This window comes from Oenanthe melanoleuca, chromosome 23 (assembly GCF_029582105.1).
Source record: "Oenanthe melanoleuca isolate GR-GAL-2019-014 chromosome 23, OMel1.0, whole genome shotgun sequence".
NCBI lineage: Eukaryota > Metazoa > Chordata > Aves > Passeriformes > Muscicapidae > Oenanthe > Oenanthe melanoleuca.
In genome coordinates this window covers 5,368,595-5,386,867 of record NC_079356.1, presented here as the reverse complement: position 1 = coordinate 5,386,867, position 18,273 = coordinate 5,368,595, and the positions used below count along the sequence as shown (strand labels likewise).

Here is an 18,273-nt window from a genome sequence, read left to right as displayed (position 1 = left end):
GGGCGTGTCCTGCACGGACCACGCCCCTTTCGCCGAAACCACGCCCACTCACAATGTCACCGCCACTTCTTTCCACATAACCACGCCCCCCGCGCGCTGCTGGGCGGGGCCAGCTCCCTTTGCCGGGCTCCCATTGGTGGAGAGGCCCGTCCGTCACGGCCGCCCCGCCTCCCCGGGGCCGGCTGTAAATACGGTACCGGGCGGCGCGGCGGGGCCGGCAGCGGGGCTCGGGCTCGGCACGGGGAGCCGGCACAGGGCACCGGGAGCGGCACCGGGAGCGGCACGGAGCTCCGCGCACCCACCGGCACCGCAGCCCCGCGGGTTCTCATCCCCCGCGCCGCCGTTCCCCCCACGGAGCGAAGCCAGCGCGGGGCTCGGCCGCTCCCGCCGCCCGCCCAGCCCCGCCGGGTGCCCGCCCGTCCCGCCCGGCTCCCCTTCGCCCGCCGTTGTGATGCGTATTCCCGTAGACCCGAGCACCAGCAGGCGCTTCACTCCCCCGTCCACGGCTTTCCCCTGCGGTAAGATGGGCGAGAACAGCGGGGCGCTGGGGGCCCCCGCGCCGGGCGGCCGCGCTCGGCCCGAGGTGCGCTCCGTGGTGGATGTGCTGGCGGACCACGCCGGAGAGCTGGTGCGCACCGACAGCCCCAACTTCTTGTGCTCCGTGCTGCCGTCGCACTGGAGGTGCAACAAGACGCTGCCCGTCGCCTTCAAGGTAAGCGCCGCGACGGACCTTGAGCCGCTCGCCCTTTCCCCTCCGCCCCGTTTCGCTTTAAATCGCTCCTGACATCACCGCGTTATTATTTTTAATCAAATAGCCCAGTTTATTATTTTTAATCAAGTCTCCGCATTGCCCCGCGGTCACGGCATCTTAGATATTCCGTACAGTTAGGAGCTCTCAGGCAACTTTGAAGTTTAATGAGATGGAGGTTAATTACCTTCCTGGGAGAGGGAGAGCGAGGCAGGGAAGGGAGATTTAATCTGCCAAAAATCCAGCGAGGAGCTGAAGCCGCGGTGCCGGGCCGAGGTGCCCCCGGGCCGGGCATCCCCGGTACCCCCGCGGGAACGGGACCGGCCGTGGGGAACCGGGGGGAGCCGGGCAGGAGCCCCGGCAGCCCGGAGGGGTGGAGGGGGCTCTAAACCGAGTTTCCCCGGCTGCGGGTGCTGCTCCCCGGCGGTTCTGGGGGTTCTCCCCCGGGCCGGACGCGGCGCTCCGGGGCCTCGCGCTCGGCAGCGCTTTCCTTTCATCCCCAATCCAACAAAATAAACGCACGGACTCGTCCGACGGGGCCGAGGGTGGCCTGACCCCCCTTCACCCCCTCCCCGCGGACCTCCTGTCTGCTTTTAACCCTTTTGGAGCTCGTTTTCCCCTTCCCCCTCCTGTTTTCTCAGCCTTGCTGGGGGTTGCTTTTGGTTTTACTTTGGGGTTTGGTTTTTTTTGCGCGGGTTTAGGGGGAACCGTAGCGCAGGTTGGTTTGGGTGAAAGTGAATTTTAGCCTGAAATGCTCTGGCCCTGCCCTAGGTCGTAGCGCTCGGAGATGTCCCCGATGGGACCGTGGTCACGGTGATGGCGGGGAACGACGAGAATTACTCGGCGGAGCTGCGCAACGCCTCTGCCGTGATGAAAAACCAAGTAGCGAGATTTAACGACCTCAGATTTGTTGGGAGAAGCGGCAGGGGTAGGTACCGGCCAGGAAATGGTTGGCCTTTTTATTTTGTTTTTTAGAGAGGTTAAAAAAAAAAAAACCCAAAACCAAATAGGAAAGAAAATGTTTCTCTCCTTTTTTGGTTATTTTATTATTTTATGTTATAACTTTTATTTGAAATTTTATTTTGTTGGGTTTTAAAAAATTATTATTTTTGTTTTATTCTATGCTGGATTTTATTTCAACTGTGGTTTCGTTGCCGGGAGAAGCCCTGCAGCCCCAGAGTGGTTCCCGAGGGATGAGAGGGATGCGGGAAGGATGCGGGAGCAGCTTCTCCCAGGGCTTCTTCTTTGCCCAGATGAAAAAAACAAAATTAAAACACAAACTCAATATATCTAAATATCTATAAATCTATCGAAACACAAATAATGAGGCCCCAGCCCGAATCTTCCCCAATTTCTCCCATCACGCTGGAGGCGGCGGGTGCTCTCTGAGCAAACCCCACCTGGCAGCTCGACTTTAAACAGCGAAAATCAAGAGTTTAAATTGAAATAATGATAAGTCAGAGCTCGGCCTGCAGGGCTGGCACGGGCGGGGAGCTGCGGGCTCTGCTCGGGGGGGATTTTTGCTCATTTTCCCCACGCTGGTGGCAGGGAAAAGCAGGACGGAGATTTGGCTTCTCGTCCGAGCAGGGGGAAATAAATCCCCTGGAAATGTTCAACACGGAGCCCTGCCTGCCCCCTCTGTACCTGAATTTCCCAGGGTATAAATAGAATTTCAGCATTTCATCACCAGTGAACGCTGCAGATCGAAGCACTTCATTCTGCATTGGAGCCCAAATAAGAACTCGATATTTTAATGGCCATATGGCAGCATTTTCTCAAAGGCTTTATGTGTATACACGCAGTGTCAGATATATTTTGACTTCTCCGCATTAATTAAAAGCAGTGATGTTAGGAATTATTTGCATGTAATAACTGTTTACTTGTTCCTCTTTATGAAACTTGAATAGTTTACATTCTTTCATACATTTCCTTTTTCCTGTTGGCTCCTTCTCCATGTTGCAGTTTCTTTAAAACTCTCCACTTAACTGGTTGCAGGTTGATGGATGGAAAATGTTTTTCTTTTATGAATTAAGCTTTCATTTCTGTAATCAATTATTCTCTTAGGCTCTTTTCTTTCTGGTTGGGCTTTTTTTTTTTTTTTCCTTTTTTTTTTTTTTTCTTCATCCTCGTACAAATTTCCAAACTGAGCGCAACCCAGTCTCAGCGTGACTCTTGAATTCATTATTAACTCGCTTCCTCTGCACTCTCAAGCTCGGAATGAGCGGGAGTTTGGTCTCGTAAAGCCCTTGGTGAATAAACACCTTCCTCGGGCAGAGTCCTCCCTCATTACAGTCCTCCGCTGCCTCTAACGGGCGGGACTCGGGCGCTAATTATTTAAATTTTTTTTTTAAATGCACATTCGTGTGGGGCGAGGCTTTGTCATATTCAGAGGGGAACAACCCCACCGTGTCTGGCGCTGCTTTCCCGGCACTTTCAGAGCAATTTGCTGTGAAAAATCGCTCCTATTGAATTGTTATTCCGGGTGTCGCACTCGCTCTGCCTCGTTTGGCTCCATCCCTTGACAGCCCGGTGCTGCTTTCATTTATTCTGGCAGAAATTTGGAGCGGCTGTGGAATATTTCCCTGCGTGTGTACAAATGTTTGTGTAAATCCGAAGTGAGGACGTGTGGATCCGTAAACACGGATCCTGCTCCAGCCCCGCCGAGCTGCAGGAGCCGGGAAAACCCCGGAGCCGGGTTCTCCTTGGGGAAAAACTGCTTGAAACTGGCCAGATTTGGGGTTTTTTAGTAATAAAAAATTAGTAATCAGGGATTATTCCCCAGCTGGGAAGAGCCGCTCCTAACTCCCCCCCCAAAAAATAAATTCGCATCTCCATGTGCAAGACAAAGAGGAAAAAAAAAAATCAGACCTTTTTTTTTTTTTTTTTTTTTTTTTTTTTTTGCTTAGGTTGAGTATAGGTTTTCATTTGTATAAAATGAAAGTAATCCCTGCTGCACCTCGCCTGTGGAATTATCCCCCCCGAGCATCCCTGGGGCTCCCAAAGCCGCCCGGGGGTGAGAAAACCCAGCGCGGCTTCCTGAGAAGGCGGGAAATGACTAAAAATGATGCTGGGGCAGAATCTTCATTTTCGGTTCAGGGCAGCGAACCTGAGAGAGCAGAACGGGCCCGGGCTGGGTTTGTGTCTGCAGAGAGGGACGCCGGGGCAGGGAGGTTGTTTCACGTGGAGAATAAAACATTAAATATTAGAATAGTAATAATTAATAAATCAGTATTAATGTGGTATAAAGCAGGGCACGACGTGCCGGGCTCAGCTCTGGGGTTCTGTTCACAGCCACGTTTTGCTGCCTGCGAACCTTTCCCTTTCCTCCTGCAAATTCCCTAAATAATTTCGGGAAAGAGGAATCATCCTCCTCACCCCTGGCTCTGTAAAGGATTTCTCCTCAAATCCTCTTTGCTGTTTTTTTGGTTTTTTTGTTTTTTTGTTTTTTTCCCCGTGGCCGTGATGGCCCCGGTTTCCCCCGTGCTCTGCGGGCTCGTCCCGCCCCTGCAGGTTGGCTGCATCCTTGGGGATCCCAAAATGAAATAATTGTATTTCTTTTGCCCTCCCAAATGCTCCTCTCTGTGCAGAAAATGAAGGTTTGTGATCGCTCAGTGCTGGTTTGAAAGCCGAGCTGAGCCGGGCTTGGTGTTGCTGTCGCTTTAGAACCCGCGTTCCCTCCTCTCCGTGCTCCCGGGAGGAATTCTCTCACCTGGGCTAATTCCAGGATGTTCTCTGGCAGAGATAATCTCAATTTTTTCCCCCGGTTTATTCCTTTTTTTTTCCCCTCCTAGCTGGATTAACCCTGTTTTGTTTTGCTGTGAATATTCTCAGGTCCGACCCCGGGATCTGAAAACTCCTGATTGCTTCAGGGGAAAAGGGAAAGGAGGTGGTTTCTTACAGCTTTTATTCGTGGAATAAAGGCTGGAGGAGCAGAAATCCATCAGGCAGAGGTTTTTACCTGATATCCTGCTGGGGTTCAGACCTCTGAAGCACCTGACACCTCTGAAATCCCGCAGGGATCGCTGCTGGGGCTCGGTCTGTGCAGCCTCCTTCCCCTCGAGGGGTTCCTGATTTTGGGGACCTGAGGGAGAGCTGAGCCCCTTCCTGCGGGGGTTTCTGTTCTCCCACAGCCTCCCCTGGGCCGGATTTGAGCCCCAGCCAGCCCGGGCTGCAGGAGGTGAAGGATGTGGGGTCAGGGTGGGCCCAGGGCTGTGAGACCCTCTGTGACAATAAAGGAATTTCCAGGCTGCAGATGGAAACTGGTCCTGCTGGGGCAAGGGGGGCTCTTCTCACAAAATTTGGCTCCCAAGAGCTTTTTTTAATTTTTTTCTTTGCATAAAAGGTGACAGCTCGGTGCTTCTGAGGGTTTCCAAACCCTTTCCCCTTTCCCAGCAGCAGATTCCTGCTCTGAGTCTGGTGGCCGCTTCTGGTGACCAAAGGCGGATTCAGTTCCCGTTTTGCAGTTCCCAGTTTTTGGCCGAGGCCGAGCACAGCATCCACAGGGACCAGGCCCTGGATCCCCTGCAGCTCCTTCCAAAGGATCATCCCGTGGGGATCCCGCATTTCCACAGAGGGGATCACTCTCCCAGCGCCGCTCCAGGGCTGCGTTTCCTCGGGAGAAGCCCCGAGGGGTGGAGGGGTCAGGGCAGGGAAGGGCACGAGTGACTTTTCCACGCGGGGAAGTCCCGGCTCCAGGGCTGTGCCTGCCCTGGACTGTCCGGGCAATCACGGCTCGTTAAACGCAATGATGTGTGCGGGGATTTGTGTCCGAGCCCGCTCCGGCTCCAGCCTCTCTCTCTCTCCCAGAACAGCTGAATCCATGCGGGATCCTCACTTCTGTCGTGTTTAATTTTTTTTTCTCCTCCTCTCTAGGAAAAAGCTTCACCCTGACCATCACCGTGTTCACCAACCCCACCCAAGTGGCCACGTATCACCGAGCCATCAAAGTGACGGTGGACGGGCCCCGGGAGCCCCGCAGTAAGTGCGGGGGTGGCTTTGGGGTTGAGAATTGTGGGCAGGGGGTGCAGGCTCCGAGCTGTGCACGGCTCAGGGGTGCAGGATGTGGATCCCGCACACGGAGCTGAGGGATGGCGTTGGGTGGCACCGTGTGCTGGGCGGGTTTTCCCTCCCTCGCTGCTCCGTATCCCATCACGGAGGGATGGTTTGTACTCCTTGTCCTGTTCTACATCCCATCACGGGATGGTTTATACTCCCTGTCCTGCTCTATATCCCATCACGGGATGGTTTGTAGACCCTCTACCCTGCTCCTTGCTCCACATCCCATCACGGGAGGGTTTATACTCCTTGTCCTGCTCTATATCCCATCACGGGATGGTTTGTAGACCCTCTACCCTGCTCCTTGCTTCACATCCCATCACGGGAGGGTTTATACTCCTTGTCCTGCTCTATATCCCATCACGGGATGGTTTGTAGCTCCGAGGGATGGTTTGTAGCCCCTTTACCCTGCTCCGTATCCCATCACTGGATGGTTTGTAGCTCCTTTGCCCTGCTCCTTGCTCCGTATCCCATCACGGAGGGATGTTTTACAGCTCCTTGCCCTGCTCCCTAACCCATCCTGGAGGGATAATTTCATAGCTCCGGGTTGGAATTTTGGGAAAACGCTTCGGGCTTCGACAGCAGGAGCGCGAAGGACCCGAGCTGGGGCTGCACGGGGGGTGATGAAATCAGAGATGTGGCTGAAATCAGATGTGGCTGAAATCAGAGCTGTGTGCTGGGCTCGGGGGCTGATTGCTGTGATTACCCCGGACCCGGTGTCTGCCCCATCCCGGAGCTCCTTCCCTCGGCCCCGCCGCGGTTTCGCTTTGGGGCTGCAGCGCCCGGGGCCGAGCCCGGGGAAAGCAGAGACTCCCCGCGACCGCAGCAGCGTCTGTGCCGCGCTGGGGCGGCTCTGCCCGGCGCTGCTGGCTGGGGAGGCTCCGGGAGCTGCCCTGCCCGCAGGAATTCCCTCTCTGCACGGCGATTCTTCACCCCGAGGGACCCCCCCGTGTGCTGGGATCGTGTCCCTGGGGGCTGCAGCTCCGGCTTTTCGCTCCTTCCTGCTCGCTCAGCACCAGCCCGGGACTATAAAGCCGAGTTTGTTCCCTTTGCGTGTGAGGCTGCAGCGCCCACAGCCAGGGGAAGCGGTTTGATCCTTCGAAAAACTCCTCAGAAAACATTTTCTGTTGATGCTGTCGCTGGGCCACGGGCGCCCCTTGATGTCAGGCCAGGTGGAGGCTGCTCCCTCGGCCGGGGGGTTTCATTTGCATCCCCCTTTGGTGGATTTTTCCTCCTCGATTTGATTTTGGAGCCTGTCGAGGATGGATTTAGAAGCTGGAATGCAGGAAATCCAACGCTGCTGTTATGTTGGGTTTTTTTGGTTTTTTTTTTTAAAGCCAAAAACATCAGGCAGGTCCCTGGTGTGGGGCACCTGTGGGTCGTGGTGGGTGCTGGGGCTGGGCAGGAATTTCACAACCAGGAGTGTCAGGAATAGAAACCAGCCCTGCTGACTGCTGGCTCAGCCCCTTATCAGCTGCATCAGATCTCCTTTCTAATAATAATAATAATAATCATAATCATCCCCATCATCAGGAATACATAAATAATAATACAAGCTGAGATAGTTGCTACTCTTGGAGCTCGGTTTGGCCTCCCCGACAGCCAAACCCGGGTGAATCACACCTGTTCCTCCTGAATTTCAGCATTTCACCCCAGAGCTCCCCACCTGCATTTCCATTTTCTGATACCGAGCCGTGGCCATCAGGCCAAAGCCAAGGATGGAGCAGCTTGTGCTGGCTCTGCTGTGGGGTGTCTGCCCAGCTGCAAGGACAGCGTTTTTCCGGGGTTTTCCCTTTTTTTTTTGGCCTCAAATTGATGATTTGATGATTTCTGGGCCTCACATCGTGCTGGGAGTGTTGGTTGATCTCCTTGAGGAGATCTGTGTGGTGTTTATTTGCTCCTTGTGTGGCCCCCAAAGGTTGATCTCTGCCCCATCCCTGCACCCCACAACCCACAAATTGCTGCTAGAAAAAGTTTGGACCCAAATTGTGGCTATTTTGGAATATTTTTTCAGGGAATCATAGATTTGTTGGTCATATTTTGCCCCCCAGTTTGAACTCATGGTTGACGAATTTCCAGTGGACAAAAAACATTAAAAAATCTCCTTTTTTGCCACACTTTTGAACGAAGACAAAAATTCCAAAAAATAATGAGATAACACCTTTCTCCCTTTCCCCTGGGTGTGGAAACAGCTGTAAAATGATCCTGGAAAGCCAAGGTGCTTTTCCTGGTGCACTTGCCACTGGGTGGCTCCCGGGCACAGCACCCTGGCAGTGCCAGCACTGGCACCTGGGGCTGGCACAACCCTGCCATCCCCACCTTGGGCCCAGCACCGAGCCTGGGGCTGCTCTGCCTGGTTTGGCTTGTTTGGGGAGGAAGAGCTGCCAGCAGGAATGGCAATTTTATGTGTTTATATATATATTATATACACTTTTAAACGTGTATGTGTTAATACGTGTGGGCATAAAAACAGATGGAATTTTTCCCACTTTTTGGCTTCAAGCTCTGGGCCATGGTGTGTGGTGTGAGGATGAGCACTGGGCAGGGCTGCAGGCTGGTGTGGGGATGGTGGGGAGGACAAAACCCATCCTTAATGTGGAAAGAATTGGCCATTTGTCTTGGCACCCTGGGAAAACCCTGGGCAGCGTCTTCTCAGCTCAGAATCCCTGCAGCCAACGTCCTTGTGGGGTTTGGGGGGCAGAGCTGTGCCTGGGCTCCACCTCTGAGCATCCCATTCATCTTCCACCCCTGGCCCTTCATCTCAGCCCTTGAGCAAAGCTTTTAACTCGGGCTGTGCCCAGATCAAACTTCTGAGGAGCCACGGCTGGGAAATCCAGGGAAGGGATCCAGCCCTGCCAGGGGGGATTTTTGGGGGCTCCCAGGAGCCTGGAGCAGCACCAGGGGTGTTTTTCCTTGGGCATCTCCTCCCTCTCTCTCCGAGCTCTTTTTCCTTGTGCTCCAGATCTTTCTGGGTTAGATCAGGAGGAAAAAAAAAAAAAAGAAAAAAAAAAAAAGGACTTTCTGTCAAGTTGGCACCTTAGCTCTAAACAAATAGCACAGCGGGTGCCAAGTGTTGACATACTTTGTACAAACAGGAAGTAATAAAATATTTGAACTTCCTGTGGAATTTCCTTCTTTTCCCCCCTTTCTGCAGCCCTGTGTTCAGCAGGAGCTCTGCTACAGAACCCTCTCACATCCAGGGCTGCTGCAAAACAAAACCCAGCAGGCAGAACGTGGGGAGTGGAATGGCTGGGAGCTGCTCTGGGGGCTCAGTCTGTTCCTGGGGGAAGGAGCATCCCCAGAGCCTCCCCTGACACCCACCTGTCCCTTCCCTTCCCTTCCCTTCCCTTCCCTTCCCTTCCCTTCCCTTCCCTTCCCTTCCCTTCCCTTCCCTTCCCTTCCCTTCCCTTCCCTTCCCTTCCCTTCCCTTCCCTTCCCTTCCCTTCCCTTCCCTTCCCTTCCCTTCCCTTCCCTTCCCTTCCCTTCCCTTCCCTTCCCTTCCCTTCCCTTCCCTTCCCTTCCCTTCCCTTCCCTTCCCTCAACTTTCCTTCCCTTCCCTTCCCTCAACTTTCCTTTCTCCCTCTCACAGCTCCAGTCCCTTTCTGCCCAGAATTTTTGTGCAAAGTCTTTTTTCCCCTTTTAAATTCCTTTTCTCCCCTCTTGCACTTTTTTTTTTTGCTTCCATTCAATCCTTAACCTTCCTCCCCACTTCCTAAATCCCTTTTGGATTTAATCCTTTTTCCTGACTGCCACCCCAGGAGGATTTGTCCCCCACGGGGTCCCTGTGTCCCCCTGGCTGTTGGTGCCTCCTGCCCTGTTCATTTTTGGGGTGTGCATCACACATTTAATACTTTGCCTGGTGTCCCTGCTCGGTGTGACCGCAAGTGACACAAACACGTCCCCAGCGTGGCTCGGACCGGGAGGAGGGGGCTTGTGGCCAGAGCATCTCCCATCCCGTCTCCCACCTTGGCTCTGCAGTTTTTCCTGCCCAGCCCCGTGCTTGTTTCTCGCACAAAAGGCTCCTGTGGCTGTCCCCAGGCTGTCCCTGTCACGTAGCCAGCGGGTGGGAAGGTTTCTCACCTCCCCCGAGCCGAGGCGTTTCCAGGAACCGCTGCTGCTCTTCGGCTTTCAGACCTGAGAGAGCCCCGGCTGGGAGAGGAGTTCCCTCCCACGAGGGCTGAGAGCCCGGCCCCGTGCTCCGAGCTGGGAAACGGGGATTGGGATGTGCAGCAGTGAAATCGGGGATTGGGATGTGCAGCAGTGAAATCAGGGATTGGGATCAGCAGGAGTGAAATCGGGGATTGGGATGTGCAGAAATGAGGATTTTGGGATGTGCAGGAATGAAATCAGGGATTGGGATGTGCAGAAATGAGGATTTTGGGATGTGCAGGAGTGAAATCGGGGATTGGGATGTTCAGAAATGAAATTAATTCGGGTTGTGCAGGAGTAAAATCAGGGATTGGGATGTTCAGGAGTGAAATCAGGGATTGGGATGTGCAGGAGTGAAATCGGGGATTGGGATGTGCAGGAGTAAAATCAGGAATTGGGATGTGCAGAAATGAGGATTTTGGGATGTGCAGGAGTGAAATCGGGGAGTTGGGATGTGCAGAAATGAAATTAATTTGGATTGTGCAGCAGTGAAATCAGGGAGTTGGGATGTGCAGGAATGAGGATTTTGGGATGTGCAGGAGTAAAATCAGGGGATTGGGATGTGCAGGAATGAGGATTTTGGGATGTGCAGGAGTAAAATCAGGAATTGGGATGTGCAGAAATGAAATTAATTTGGATTGTGCAGCAGTGAAATCAGGGAGTTGGGATATGCAGGAGTAAAATCAGGGGATTGGGATGTGCAGAAATGAGGATTTTGGGATGTGCAGCAGTGAAATCAGGGTTTGGGATGTGCAGGAGTGAAGAGTTTGGGATGTGCAGAAACAAAATGCGGATTTTGAGATGGCAGAATGGAAATGAGGAGTTTGAAATGGAAGAAATGAGGAATTTGGGATTGCAAAACCGAGGAGTTTGGGATGTGCAGAAATGAAAATTTTGGGATGGCAGAAATGGAATGAGGAGTTTGGGGTGTGCAGAAATGAATATTTTGAGGTGGCAGAAATGGAATGAGGAGTTTGGGGTGTGCAGAAATGAATATTTTGAGGTGGCAGAAATGGAATGAGGAGTTTGGGATGTGGCACCCCTTTGTCCCTCGGGGTTTGTGGCATCGCTGTCCCCACGGTGCTGCTCGCCCTCCCCCCATGCATTGTGAACTCTTGCCTTGGATATGAGGTAAAAACCCAAAAAACCATGAGAAAGTGGGACTGGAAAGGGAAATCTTGTGTGTAAACCCAGCCTGGCTGGGCTGTGGTCGTGGCCCTGATGCCCCAGCCTGGCTGCTCTGCACACCTTCCACTAAAAGGGATTTTTTCCCCTTTTTTTTTATTCCTAGTAGAATCCAGATAGAAAAAGGAAGCACAGGATTGTGCTGGAACAATGAGTGACCCTCCACTGCCATCCCCATCTCTCGTGGCTGAGATTTTTTTCTCCAGAAATAACAAAACTGAAACTGTTTGAGTGAGAGAGGGGAAAAGTGCAATATTGTACCTGGGTTCTGTTCTCCTGCTTTCGTGGCTTAAATGCCACCAGAAGTACAAAGCACTCTGTTTATCAGATTGCAGACTTGGTTATTTCCATGGGGTTTGCATTCTTTAAAAGCATTTTCTGGTGAGATTTCTGACCTCTGCTCGCTGCTTGTGACAAAGAGCATCTCTCAGGGATTCCCTCTTTTTCTGAAGGGGCTAAAAATAGGAAAATATGAAACAGAAACGTTGCTGTTACCTTTGAGAAAAGTGAATTTTCTGTGCAGGGCTGGGACCCCTCAGCTGAGCTGCTCCCCAGCCCTGGGGGGATTTTGCCCCCCCTGCTTTGGGACGTTTTGTGTAAATCCAGGTTGTGTTTTCTCCTCAGATGAGACAAAACCAGGTTTTCCCTGAGTTTTGTTATGGTTTGAAGCAGCTCTGGGAGGAGCTGGGGGAGCTCTGCAGGGTTTGGGAATGCTGTGGGAAGGTTGGGATGATGCTCTGTGGGATGGAGGAACCTGGAGGTGGTGAAAGAAAATTCTCCCAATCCAGGGGAAATTGGGATTCACTGAGTGGTGAGGAAGATGGAGTGGGGTTATGGGATGGGAGCCAAAGAGGAGCAGGGGCAAAATGCTCCCCTGTTCCCATATTCCTGTGAGCAATTTCTGGAGCTGGAGGCAGAGATCCTGTGCTTTCTGCACATTTATCCTCAGAGATTTGGGAGAATAAATTATTGGAGAGCCTTGTGCCTCTCAGAAGCTCGAGTGGAGACCCAGGACAGGGCTGGGCTGTGCCAGTATTGTCCAATTCCAGATCTTTATCTTGGCCAAAAGGCTCCCTTGTGGGGCTGCATAAAACTCGAGCTGGAGATGTTTTCTGTAATTAAAAGCAGACTCAGTGCTGAAGTGCTCCCGTGGGGTGATAGTTTTGGGTATTATTGAGGTCTTTTGTTTTATTCCCCTGCTTGTCCTTAGCTAGAAATAAATACACAGACAGTTCCCAGATTGTCTGGGAATTAGGGAAAAAAAAAAAAAAAAAAAAAAAAGGGATGGCAAAAAGAAGGAAAAAATAGGAGAAAAAAAAATGCAACAAAATCAATCCAAGATAATTTAAATAAATAAATGACATCAGCGCTTCCTGGACTGTGATTTGTCCATGTCAAACTGCTGTAATCTGTTCTAATTTAATACTCAATTTTCCCACTTTGGGAGCCCTGTCCCATCCCCTGGGGAGGAAGAGGAGGAAATCCTGAGTGGCCTTTATGGCTTCCCTATTGCCTGAGCTCGAGGCTGCTCCAGGAGGGTCCGAGGGAACTCCACGAGCCCATCCCGGAGCTTTGGCTGCTCAGGGACCTGCTGGGAGCTCCCCTGGGGTGTCCTGGGGTGTCCTGGGGTGTCCTGGAGTGTCCTGGGGTGTTCCTCACTGCTCAGAGTCATGGGGCTCATCTCTGCTTCTGTGGGGTGCAGCCTGTGCAGCTCCTGGGTGCCTGCACCTCCCTGAGCCACCCTGCCTGGGGAGCAGAAGGGCTCTGTTCATCCTGGAGCCTTTGGGGGAGCTCGGGGCTCCTCAAATCCTGCAGGAGCCTTTGGGGGAGCTCGGGGCTCCTCAAATCCTGCAGGAGCCTTTGGGGGAGGCTCAGGGCTCCTCAAATCCTGCAGGAGCCTTTGGGGGGGCTCAGGGCTCCTCAAATCCTGCACGAGCCTTTGGGGGAACCTTGGGGCTCCTCAAATCCTGCAGGAGCCTTTGTGGGGGCTCAGGGCTCCTTAATTCCTGCAGGAGCCTTTGGGGGAACCTTGGGGCTTCTCAAATCCTGCAGGAGTTTTGGGGGAGCCTTGGGGCTCCGCAGTTTCTACAGGAGCCTTTGGGAGAACTCTGGAGCTCCTTAATTCCTGCAGGAACCTTTGAGGGAGGCTCAGGGCTCCTCAAATCCTGTAGGAACCTTTGAGGGAACCTTGGGGCTCCCCAGTTCCTGCAGGAGTTTTGGAGGAGCCTTGGGGCTCCTCAGTTCATCCAGGAGACTTTGGAAGAGCCTCGGGGCTCCTCAATTGCTGCAGGAGCCTTTTGGGGAATCTTGGAGCTCCTTAAGTCATGGAGGAGCCTTTTGGGGGAGTCTTGGGGCTCCCCAGTTCCTGCAGGAGTTTTGGGAGAGTCTTGGGGCTCCTCAGTTCATCCAAGAGCCTTTTGGGGAACCTTGGGGCTCCCCAGCTCCTGCAGGAGCCTTTGCCCCGGGCTGGGGATCATTCCCCGGGGCAGCAGAGCAGGATCAAAGCCGCTCCCATCCCTCCATCCCCAGAGCCCGTGGTGCTCTCCCCGAGCCTCAGAAGGAATAACAGAGCAGCAGAAATGATCTGGGCTCAGCTGAAATGATCTGGGCTCCAGTAAATGAGCTCCTCTAATTATTTTCTTCGCCACATGCAGTAAATTCCACCTCTCTTTTCCAACCTCCTGCTGTGTAACAATTTCAGAATCATTTCACTTGAAAACAGCCAATATTTCCTCACTGCAGCAATATTGGGAGTCAGAACAGGGGAATTATTTTTGCTGGGTTCCTACAAAGGAATCTTTGTTGGGATTGGTTGCAACACCTCCTGCTTTTGAAAGCTTGGGGAAAACCCCAGGGCACGGCTTTTGCTGGGGTGGAAGAGGCAAACCTGGCCCTGGGGTGGCTTTGGAAATAACTCAGAGAGGAGAAATGGGCATTGATTTTGTATTTGGGACAGATTAAACTGATCACAGGGGTTTTCTGGGGGATCTGGTGGTCATTCAGGGATGTTTGGGGGATTAAGTTGCATTGAAGGGTTTTTTTCCAGGAGGATGTTGGTGGTGCTGTGTGTCAGGTTGTGTCAGGAGTAAAAGAAATTCAAATACAATTCAAACACACAACAAAGGAAATTCCTGCTGGATGCAGCAGCGTGATCCAAAGGGAGCTGTGCAGGATGGGGGGCTGGGCTGGGATGCAGGTGGCACCAAAAAGGGATTTTTGTGAGGCCGTGGGTGAGCTTCACTCCTTCCCAAAGGAGCAGCATTTTGTCTCGTGCCTCAGTTTCCCTGTCTGTAACTCCTGGGGATGTGGAGGAGGATTGGCAGGGTTATTATTAATGCAGCATTAATCCATTAATTAATGCAGCATTAATGCATTAATGCCCAGCTCCCTCGGGCAGGATTCAGGAGCTGGGGAGGACAGAGAGAAGAGACACAGATTGAAAAGGAAAGAGGTGAAAAAATAAAACAGGCAGGGCTAAAAGGCAAGCTTCATTTCAGGGAACACAACAGCTAAAGGACCAGAACTACCAACCAAAACCACAAGATCACATCAGACGTCAGGCAGGACACATCTTGTTTCTCCCTCCCGAAAGGGTTTATCAGTGCAACCAATCACTTTAATGATGTGGCGGAGGGAGGAAGAGGATTTGACTCAGAGTGAAATGAGATTCGGTTCCTAAGCCCCTTCTGTTCCGCAGTCACCTGTCCTGCAGGCAGCCCGATCAACCACTCACGTCCCTCCGGAAGGGGCTCAGACAGCAGCTTGCATCATTTGGTGTTTTCTCCTGCGTCTCCGAGCGCTGCGGGGGGAGCGGGGCAGAGAGCGGAGGAAGAGGAGGAGCACAGCGAGCAGGGAGTGCCCCGCTGCCCTCCCCAGCCCCCTGGGATGGGATGGGATGGGATGGGATGGGATGGGATGGGATGGGATGGGATGGGATGGGATGGGATGGGATGGGATGGGATGGGATGGGATGGGATTGTCCAATCCCAAACCAGATGTGGGAGCAGTGAACTCCTTTCCTCGTGGTCAGCTTTGCTCCCTTGGCTTTGGGGAGCATGAGGATGAGGATGAGGATGAGGATGAGGATGAAGGTGCTGTGCAGGTGCCATCACTCTGGGGCTTCTCCTTCCAGTGCAAAGCTCGTGATTATCCAGAAGGAAACTCCAGGTTCTGGAGATGGAGTTTGCAGCTCAGTCCAGCCATGGACAGGATCAATATTCAAATATTGACATATTTGAGCCAGGGCTCAGCTCCAGCTCTGCCAAAGGGGAAATCAGGGCTCAGCACCCTCAAACCTTGTGAAAATTTGGGATTTTTCCCGAGGGCACAGGCCAGGCTGGCAGATTGCTGCTCCCTCCCCACAGCACCAGGGACATCTCAGCTCCATCAGCTGAACCACTGAATTCCTAGCACGGGGCTGAGCCCTGCAGCTGATCCTCCCCTGGGCACGGTGTCCTCAAGCAGTGTCACCCCAAGGAATTTGATGTGCTTGCCCTATTGGAACAGGTTGTGAACTGGGAGGAACCAGCTCTACTGGTAGGTCCCAGTGCAGGTTGTTAGATAGCAGCAGGAGCTCGGTGGGGCTGGCATCTCTCCACGGCTCTGTGGGATCTGAAAATCTGATCTCAGCCGGGGCTGAGGCAACAGCAGCTGGGTGTCCTTGAGATCTGTCTGCTTCCTCCCAGCACCCAGCCCAGAAACCTCGGAATCAGCGAGCTTGCCTGACTCCATGAGAACCAGATCACAGCCCACAGGTGAATTTTGCCTTCCTGGAGCTGGGGGTGGCTGCAGAGGCCACTAGGGCTGGTGGTTTTGGCGCCCTGCTCTGAGAGCTGCCCCGTTTCCCGCAGATGTGCAGCCACCTGCTGCGCCCTGACACCCGGCCTGCAGCTTTCACATCTGTAAATCACAACTTTTAACCCCCACCCTGCTCGCCCTGGGGCAGATTTTCAGAGTTCTCAGGGATGGAAAAAGGCAGGAAAGCACTGGTGGGGATTTTCAGCAAGGCAGGAGCAGGCTGAATGCTTGAACCTGATGAGTTTTATCAATGCTGAGAATACCCTCAGCTTTCCCTGTGATCTGAAGGGCTTCAAATATTTTTGCAAATCCAGAAAGGCTCTTGAAATCCTGGGAATAGGGATTTTGTGTCCTTCAGGCATCTGAGCCACAGTTGCATGGAAATTCGGGCGTGATGTTCCCTTGGATTTGGGAATGGGCCACAGCTCCTGAATCCCTGAAGCTTCTGGAAGCACTGCTCTGGATTTCTGTTCAGATTAATGCCCTGCTTTGTTTTCCTTCCAGAGGGCTGAGTTTTGGGGTCTCCCAGCACAACCAAAGGTTTATCAGAGACTTGCCAGGGTGGGTGGGCACAGGGTGGGCAGGGAGAGGGGCGAGGTCTCAGCACTAACCCAGCAGTGAGAGGAGATCAGGGGCTCCCAAAGCCTCCTAATCAATCCCAGCCTGCCTAGAACGAACATCTCTGCTGCTGCTGGAGCTTCAGACACTAAAAACCTACTGTAAATGCAACATATCTCTGTGCTTCCTGCCAGCTGGCCCAGAGCCAGCCTATTTCCTTCAAAAAGAGGGATATTTATTTTCATCCTTTTAGAGGCAGCCAATTCATCTCAGACCACCACCAGCTAAAAAAGCTTTATAAATTAGCAGCTTTTTTCTTCTTCTTTTTTATTTTCTTTTTTTTTTTTTTTTTTTTTTTTTTTCTCCTTCCTAATTCTCTCCCCCACCCCTTTAAATATTATTTTCCTTTGGTTGCTGGTGTGCAGGCTGTGCCAGGACATGCGAGCATTGCGCCACACTCCCCTTTCTCCCCGAGCTGCAGAAAGACAGTAGCAGCAGTGTCTCACGAAAGCCAGAGGAAACCAAAGCAAAGCCCGGCCGTGACTGATTCTCCTTCCAAATGGCGTAAGCAGGCCAACTTCAAACATGTGAATAATGAGTTATCTGTGCCTGACTTTGTTCAGGAGCAGCGTTTCTCTCCTGCTCCCTCCTGTGAACTCCTGGGCTCTGATTTGAGCAGCGGGGTTGGGGCACCTCCGTCATCCTGCGTCACCTCTGAGTCCCTTCCAGCTCCCAGCTCGGCACTGGCCTCCCCTCCCTCCTTCCCAATCAATTCTTCTTGGCTGGGCATTTCCCATGGTGGGTCTGAGCTGGAGGTGAACATCCAGGGAATGTTCTGAGCGATGCTGCTGCCTTGTGTTAGAGGTGTGCAAAGATGAAACCAGCCCAGCATCTGCTGCGAGGGACAGCCCTGCTGTTCCCATAACACAGGAGTTTGTTTCACATGTGGCTTCTTTCTGGAGCACATGCTGGGACTTGATAGTCTAGCCCAGACTCAGACTGGGAAAAAAAATTGCAGCCTCTGCAGAGGACTGGTGTGTCTCTCTGAAGTACCTATTCCGAGGGATTTGAAAGGTGTTTTGCACATTGAGTTTTATCCACTGCTGATTCCTTTCTTGTGGTCCCTTCTCCCTGACGTGCAGAGACTGAGCCACGGCTTTGTGTGCAGGGACTGCTCCTGGTGAGCTTGGCTCAGCCCTGGAGTCAGGCTGGGAATATTTGGGAGGATGGTGGGCTGTGCCAGCCCATGCCACCCTCTCTGGCTCTCACCCCCTCCTGCCTGGAGCTGGGCAGTGATCTGCAGTGTGTGTGTGTGTGCTCATGAACGTCCCTCGGCGTTTCCTCTGCTCCAGCTCGAGCCAGCATTCCGCAGCCAGGCTCCCAGGGAGGGCCCAGCCACTTCCCAACATCTGCACGGGGCTGAGCTGGGGCTGGGGCTGAGCTGACACCCAGCTCTGAGCCCAGCAGGGCTGGGGGAGGCTGTGCAGCTCCTCAGCTCTCATCTGGCTCCATCTGCAGAGAAATCAGGGAGCTGGGGCTCCCACTCACCCCTGAGAGCGCTGCTCTGGATCGAATCTCTCAGCTCTGAGATTTCCCTGTCACTTCAGCCATCAGGTTCCTGCAGCCCCTTTCTGCCTTTGATTGACTTTATATTCTGCATCTCAGTAATCTGAGGAAATCAGCTGCTTTTTGGAACTCCCCCTCCACAGCCTGGAAACTCCATCCTGGTCCCAGCCTGGGAAGCCACATCAGGTTGCACACTGCTAGAAGGAAGAGCAGAG

The 18,273-nt window shown here is 53.0% G+C and overlaps 1 protein-coding gene across 1 annotated transcript in view; it reads left to right on the top strand.

Moving 5' to 3' along the window:
* Positions 1-220: 220 nt before the first annotated feature.
* Positions 221-18,273, top strand: part of RUNX3 (RUNX family transcription factor 3) — a 35,230-nt gene continuing 17,177 nt past the window's right edge. The window contains exons 1-3 of the mRNA XM_056509313.1: positions 221-712; positions 1,520-1,676; positions 5,621-5,725. Of these exons, the coding sequence (XP_056365288.1) occupies positions 452-712; positions 1,520-1,676; positions 5,621-5,725 (523 nt within the window). The 5' untranslated portion in view covers positions 221-451. The remainder of the gene's footprint in view (positions 713-1,519; positions 1,677-5,620; positions 5,726-18,273) is intronic.